Source organism: Ursus maritimus, unplaced genomic scaffold (genome assembly GCF_017311325.1).
Source record: "Ursus maritimus isolate PB19 unplaced genomic scaffold, ASM1731132v1 scaffold_10, whole genome shotgun sequence".
NCBI classification, from domain to species: Eukaryota; Metazoa; Chordata; class Mammalia; order Carnivora; family Ursidae; genus Ursus; species Ursus maritimus.
Window position 1 is genome coordinate 67,683,182 of NW_024423344.1, and position 7,635 is coordinate 67,690,816.

Sequence of the window (7,635 nt, forward strand, 5' to 3'; positions counted from 1 at the left end):
TGCTATCCCGATCAAAATACCGAGAACGTTTTTCAAAGAACTGGAACAAATAGTCCTTAAATTTGTATGGAACCAGAAAAGACCCCGAATCTCCAAGGAACTGTTGAAAAGGAAAAACAAAGCTGGGGGCATCACAATGCCGGATTTCGAGCTGTACTACAAAGCTGTGATCACAAAGACAGCATGGTACTGGCACAAAAACAGACACATAGACCAATGGAACAGAATAGAGAGCCCAGAAATGGACCCTCGGCTCTTTGGGCAACTAATATTTGATAAAGCAGGAAAAAACATCCGGTGGGAAAAAGACAGTCTCTTCAATAAATGGTGCTGGGAAAATTGGACAGCTACATGCAAAAGAATGAAACTTGACCACTATCTCACACCATACACAAAAATAAACTCCAAATGGATGAAAGACCTCGATGTGAGACAGGAATCCATCAAAATTCTAGAGGAGAACATAGGCAGCAACCTCTACGACATCGGCCAAAGCAACCTTTTTCATGACACATCCCCAAAGGCAAGAGAAACAAAAGATAAAATGAATTTATGGGACTTCATCAAGATTAAAAGTTTCTGCACATCCAAGGAAACAGTCAGAAAAACTAAGAGGCAGCCCACGGAATGGGAGAAGATATTTGCAAATGACACTACAGATAAAGGACTGGTATCCAAGATCTACAAAGAACTTCTCAAACTCAATACACGAGAAACAAATAAACAAATCAAAAAATGGGCAGAAGATATGAACAGACACTTTTCCAATGAAGACATACAAATGGCTAACAGACACATGAAAAAATGTTCAAAATCATTAGCCATCAAGGAAATTCAAATCAAAACCACACTGAGATACCACCTTACGCCAGTTAGAATGGCAAAAATAGACAAGGCAAGAAACAACAATTGTTGGAGAGGATGTGGAGAAAGGGGATCCCTCCTACATTGTTGGTGGGAATGCAAGTTGGTACAGCTACTCTGGAAAACAGTGTGGAGGTCCCTTAAAAAGTTAAAAATTGAGCTACCCTATGATCCAGCCATTGCACTACTGGGTATTTACCCCAAAGATACAGACGTAGTGAAGAGAAGGGCCATATGCACCCCAATGTTCATAGCAGCAATGTCCACAATAGCTAAATCGTGGAAGGAGCCGAGATGCCCTTCAACAGATGACTGGATTAAGAAGTTGTGGTCCATATATACAATGGAATATTACTCAGCAATCAGAAAGAATGAGTTCTCAACATTTGCTACAACATGGACGGCACTGGAGGAGATAATGCTTAGTGAAATAAGTCAAGCAGAGAAAGACAACTATCATATGATTTCTCTCATCTATGGAACATAAGAACTAGAATGATCAGTAGGGGAAGAAAGGGATAAAGAAAGGGGGGGTAATCAGAAGGGGGAATGAAACATGAGAGACTATGGACTATGAGAAACAAACTGAGGGCTACAGAGGGGAGGGGGGTGGGGGAATGGGATAGACCGGTGATGGGTAGTAAGGAGGGCACATATTGCATGGTGCACTGGGTGTTATACACAACTAATAAATCATCGAGCCTTACATCGAAAACCGGGGATGTACTGTATGGTGACTAACATAATATAATAAAAAATCATTATTAATAAAAAAAAAAAAAGATGAGGGCACATTATTTTTCCCTATTTCTACACTAGATTTATTACACATATTACTTTTATGCCTTCTAAACCATGTAACATTTTCCCCAAGGACTGATTGTGTACATAACTAAAATCAGCAAAACTTGATTTTAAAATGTTACCTCTTGAATAAAGTAAGTTACTTACATTTAAATGTTACACATGTACTCTCACCAAGTACCAGGGCTACTGACAACAATAAGGAACAGCACTACAACAAATAGATCTCATGACTGTGCTGGCATACTTTTAAAAAATATCTTGGACAAAAAGCTGTATTCCAAGCAGTTTATTGAATTCTCATTTGCCGTGAGCAGTGATAATCACAAGAAGATCTGCCCTGGACAGAGGCCCTGCTGAAATATCCTTGCTTCTCTTATCCGTTATTAACTCTTTTATCTTGCTTCCCCCATTGGAAGAAGAGAAACACTATCAGATAAGAAAATGCTTGTCGTTGGGTCACTGCTGCCTCCCCCTTTCTCGCACACCTGCCCCTGCAGATGCTCGGAGCCCGAGCTCTCCACGCTGCCAGCAGGTTCTGGACCCACTGGGTGCAGCTGCAGCCAACACAGCCTCATCCAGGAGACTGGAAAAAAGAACTCCCCGTGGACCTGCCTGGGGTGAGACTGACCGAAACAAATAACTGCGACATGAGCAGCTGATGTTTGGAGCACTAGAAAGAGAAGGAAGTTTTCATTATTTTTTTCTTAAGTAATCTCTACGCCCAACATGGGGCTCGAATTCATGACCCCAAGATCAAGAGTCACATGTTCTATAAACAGAGCAACAAGGTGCCCTGAGAAGGAAATATTTTAAAAGTCACTTGTATGATTAAAAAAAAAAAAAAAAGCACACAGCATCTTTCTATAGTGTATTTAAGCCTCTGGATAAATATTTCTACACATCTGGAGAAACACTGACAAAAGACTTTTAAGAATATTCACAAGGGAACCCAAACCACACAACTTCCTCCAAGAAATCCTAAGTTACATCAGCTAGGAGCTTTAACCAGTTAAATCTACACAGCATGAAGGGGCTCAAGCAATGGATAAATGAATTATTGTGCTAGGAGAAAAGAATCCAAGATAATGAGTAACATCTCTACCCAGTATACCAGGGGGAAGAAAACAAAATCACTCAGAAAAAATCCCTGTGAAAAAATCCATCATATTTACAAACTTTCTCAGTTCACAGTTAGCAATATCATTTTGAAGGCAAAACAACGTAAGGCAGTCTCACGTGTCACCGAGGAAAACAATTTAATTCAAATCCAACCCATTATAGGGAAATTTAAGTTCAGATTATTAAAGGGACTAATTGAAAATAAAGTTAGTTAACCAAACACTTTGTAACAGCAACTGAACCTCTATGTTTAAAAAAAAAAATCACTATATAAAATCACTAAATACTAGTTTAACAATCCCTTTAACAGATCATCTGAAAGGCTCAATTGTCCTCTCTGCAGCGCATGTTGGTGGTTTTTTGCAGTTTGCTTAAAAAATTATGTGCCTTTATTGTACTGAAGAAATTCCGAGAGAGAAGCACAACCTACTCATTGATGATAACAACACAACCATTTTTCACATTCCTCCCTTAAAAGCCTACCAGACCCCTTTGAATTTATCCCAACTGCTCTGAGCTTCGCTAATGACAAGAAAGGAAACGTTTCTATCAGTTGGTTCAAAGTTTAGGTTATTTCTTACTTTGTTCAAGGCTAACCTATTAAAATGAGTGAGAACACATGTAACTTCAACAGTCATGTTAGTTAAAACCCCCCAATGTCATCTGAATTTTCACAATAACATAAATACATCATGTGAAAATGTTTTCATCTTGCAAAGGACTTCTTTGCCAACCCCACAGAAAGCGACTGCAACGTGCCTCCCTGGGCGTATGTTTGGCAACACTGCAGCTAGGTGGGACATAATTTTGAACAATACAAAGTTGTTCTAGACAAAGCAGCCTCCTGAAAACCACCTTCATCCACAAAATGTCAACATATCTTTCCTCCCAAAGAAAAATCAAAGTGGAACCAAAGTGAATCCACAGGAGAAGAAAGGAGAGTTCACGAGACACAGGCAGAGCAAGTTTTAAAACCAGAGTGCCAGGAGGCGCTAAGCACGCACACACAGTAAAAGCACTCCGTGGAGAAGACCACAGAAAGGCAGCGGGCGACCGCTCTCACCAGCACTGGCCCGGGGCCTTCTGCTTCCACTTCACCCTGAGCTGCATCCTTGCGTCGCAGGGGGGATTCAATCACCAGCTCCTTTTTGACACTTCTACTACTTGTCCTGCATTTATCAGCCTGCATTCTCGGCTGAAAACGCAGTCAGAAAGTCTGCAACTGGGACAGCTGCGAGTCCCCGGCCGTGCAAGGCACAAGCATGCCACTGGCCCGAGCAAGGAGAGGAAGCCGGCTTCCCAAGCACAAGTGGTCAGCCCGCCGGCTGGGTCCGCGGAGCCGGTAGGGTGGGAGGGCATGCCAGCGAGGGCCAGCCTCCAGGGGTGTTACTACTGCTCGGAGAATGGGAGGTTCCCACACGCCGGCCAAAGGAAAACAAACCCGAACTGTACAATACACAGTGTACTGTCTCTCTGATAAAGACCAGCCTCATTGTGTCTGTTCCACACGGCGTGGGCCAAATGGAGCCGAATCAAAATAGCACAGTGTTTAAAAGAAAATCAGTCACAGTTAGATTCTTTCATGATTACTTCAAATCTGAAGGTCTTGGAGCTGAGGAGACAGCTAGGTTGTCCGCGTGTTCTAAAATCCTGTACTTTCTGGATGCTTTCCTTCATGTTATGGCTAAACACCGAATGCTCGGCTGGTGGTCAAAAGAGGGAAGGGCCAAGAGTGAGGGGTCCCACAGCCTGCACTTCATGGGTGCAGGTGTAAGGAAAGAGTCCCTCCCTGCATGGCAGACCTCAGCACACAGAACTTGATTTATCTACTATTTTATGCGAGAAAGACAAGGTCATCAAACAGTTTCAGGGATGCTACCTATCATGGTAAACACTTTAATTGAACAGAGTATTACTTTAAATCCATCAACAAGTGTGTCAGTAATGAGCCCAAGACGAGATACTGAAAGGATCACAGTAAAAATATAAGGCAGTGTCTCTCTCTTCTGTCACTCAAACACCAGGAATCCTGGGTGTGAATATTAATTGTGTAATAAGTCACAAGAGTTCAACTAGGCCATTAAAAAAATTAATTTCTACAGTAATTTTTTTTAAACTACTCCATTTCTCAACCTTGAGTAATCTTTCAGGGTAAATATAAACTCACTTGCCAAATCGAGGTTCTAAAACAATATGATATATGAATTTTAAAAACCTATCTTCATAAAGTTACAAGAGGACCAAAAAAAAAAGAAAAAAAACCCAGAGCCTCAGTTACATACATATAGAGTTGAAGTAGCAGTTACATCAAAACTTAAGAATTATCCTATAAATCAGAGGAGGCAAGAAAGTCTGAAACCACACACTAAACAGACAGACTGAGCCTAAGTACAGCATAACCAACAATTTGAACAACTTCTTGAAATGGCTTGAGAAGTTCTAAGTAGCCCAATTCTTCCGCAATTCCCCATTTTCATTAAGTCACCAGCAGGTCAGGACTTTGAGAGAAATGCTATCCTATTTGGTCAAAATTACTTACATTCTGTAAGTAATGAAAAGGAATTTAAAAGGTTATTTGTTGTATGAGCACTACAAGCAACCAGCATGGACAATTTACGTAATCTTTGTAACAACCAAGGAGGTAACGTGGTTATCCCCATTTTACAGATGCAGAAACTGAGGCCCAGAAGGGTTACACATGTGCAGAAGGTAACACAGTGAGCAGTGACAATATGGATCCAGTGTACACACTCTTCACCATGATACTATGCACCAGTTGTCTATTCTAGTTATGCCAACTGCTAAAAAACAAAATATGTAAAAGCTGCTGATCAGCAACTAAAGGTAAAGGCAGTGTCTGGGTTTAATTAAGGTAATTTAGTGAAGAGGTAGAAAGGGTAAAAATGGCATAGCACAGTGCCAGGTACATAGTAGGTATTCATTTAAAGGGGAACTACTGTTACTGTTGTTATTCCCAGCTGAAGAAACTGGCCCTTATCTTAAATTCTGGACGTCAGCTGTGTGATCTAAAATGATTATTCCACCAACCATCTTGTGACAAGGCATCACAAAATGCTTCAGCAATTTCAAATCAACTGGTCTTTCCGGTTCACTGCTTGATTATGATAGCTGCCTTCGAACAGGGATCTTGAACCCCTGCGTTCATACCACAAACCAGGCATCTTCTTCTTAAAGTTTTCCTATATTTTTCAAAATTTTAGTAACGAGTTGATACTTCTTTTGTAATCAAGGAAAAAACTTTAAATTGGCTCTGAGCTTCCAGGTAGCCAGGAGAGAGGTTAGGTTCTCTAATTCATATCACCAAAAGGAGAAAACATACCAAGCTATAAGGCAAGAAAAAAATTTTTTTTAATTTCCCACAGAGAGATTTGCCTAAAAAGGGACTGATTCATGAACTAGGTTCTCAACACGTTTACAGGAAATGCAGCAGCAAAGTTCACATTGCTTTCTCACCACCATCTGAAAGCATTTAATCCTGGATAAAGGAAAGCAATTCTGAGAGCAAGATGGCCATGTAATTTCTCACCTCCGAAGGGTCGGACTCATGAGGGAAGGAAATTCTCAGGACGTACAGGAATGGAGATACCATTGCCAGCTTTCCTGCTACATAGCTTCTCAGGCAATGTCAAGTGCTCTGGTTCTGCTCTGCTCATTTAGGACGACCAACACTTCAGAAGTTGGCCGGTCTAGGGGAGTCCCATGGAACAGTATTCAACTCCAGAACCTAAACCTCCAAGCAGGATGTGCTTTCTCTAAAGGGTTCGTGAGACCGATGTCTGAGGACATGAGAGTGCCATCTGGTCCGAGCAGTCACAGGAGGAAATGCCATCTTAGAATGATGGGAAATAAGTGGCCAAGGATTCCTTTGTAACATTTCAAAGAACAAGGTTTTTCCTGGACCTCTGGATTCAAGTCCACCAACATTTACTGAGCTCCTACTATGTAGCAACTTCAAGTTTTTTCACACATTAACTTGTTCAACTCTTACAATAACAAAAACATCTACTAACATGTATTAAAGGTATATAGAATTTTACTGTTTAAACAGAAAGGAGTAAACCCTGTGGGGAAGAAGGATGGAATGAATGCTTCTGTATATGAGTTTCAATTCTCAGATTTTAATATTCACACAAATTGTTTGTACTGGTTGGGTACACAAAACCATGAAATCCATATAGAAAATTTATGGAATTTTCCAAGGGCAATTTTTTACTGTAAGGAAGGCTAACTTTAGACTCTATAGCCCCCACCCTCCCCCTTCCACTAGAAGATGAAGTTCCGGGGGCGCCTGGGTGGCACAGCGGTTAAGCGTCTGCCTTCGGCTCAGGGCGTGATCCCGGCGTTATGGGATCGAGCCCCACATCAGGCTCTTCTGCTATGAGCCTGCTTCTTCCTCTCCCACTCCCCCTGCTTGTGTTCCCTCTCTCGCTGGCTGTCTCTATCTCTGTCAAATAAATAAATAAAATCTTTAAAAAAAAAAGAAGATGAAGTTCCACCACATTCTGAAAAGCAAGGAGCTTAAGGCCCTCTGACCCAGGACTCCTACCCACGCCTTATGACCCAGTATAAATGCCATCTTGATGCTCCTAGCCAGGATTGATTAGCTCCTCTTCTGTTAACCCTCTGGGCATTCCTTTTATTTACCTGTATTTTAGAGCTTTTCACAGTCCACCTTTTACTAAGTCTGTATGTGTCACGCTCTTCGATGAGACTATAAAGTCACGCGGGCAGGAACTATATCTTAACCACCTTTGCATCTCCAGTGCCTTAAGGACTGCAAGCCCCCAAAACACGTTTGCTGAATTTAATGCTTATGTCAGTTCT

General features: G+C 41.4%; 1 protein-coding gene across 8 annotated transcripts in view; it reads right to left on the bottom strand.

Moving 5' to 3' along the window:
- DOCK9 (dedicator of cytokinesis 9) overlaps positions 1-4,413 on the bottom strand; it is a 178,096-nt gene extending 173,683 nt beyond the window's left edge. For 4 of the 8 annotated variants that reach the window (XM_040624053.1, XM_040624047.1, XM_008685005.2 and 1 more), the window contains exon 1: positions 3,854-4,055. In XM_040624053.1, coding sequence (XP_040479987.1) covers positions 3,854-3,979 — 126 coding nt within the window. In that variant the 5' untranslated portion in view covers positions 3,980-4,055. Of the gene's footprint in view, positions 1-3,853 lie in introns of all 8 variants that reach the window. The other 4 variants (XM_040624065.1, XM_040624060.1, XM_040624068.1 and 1 more) reach the window with 2 other exon arrangements.
- Positions 4,414-7,635: the final 3,222 nt, after the last annotated feature.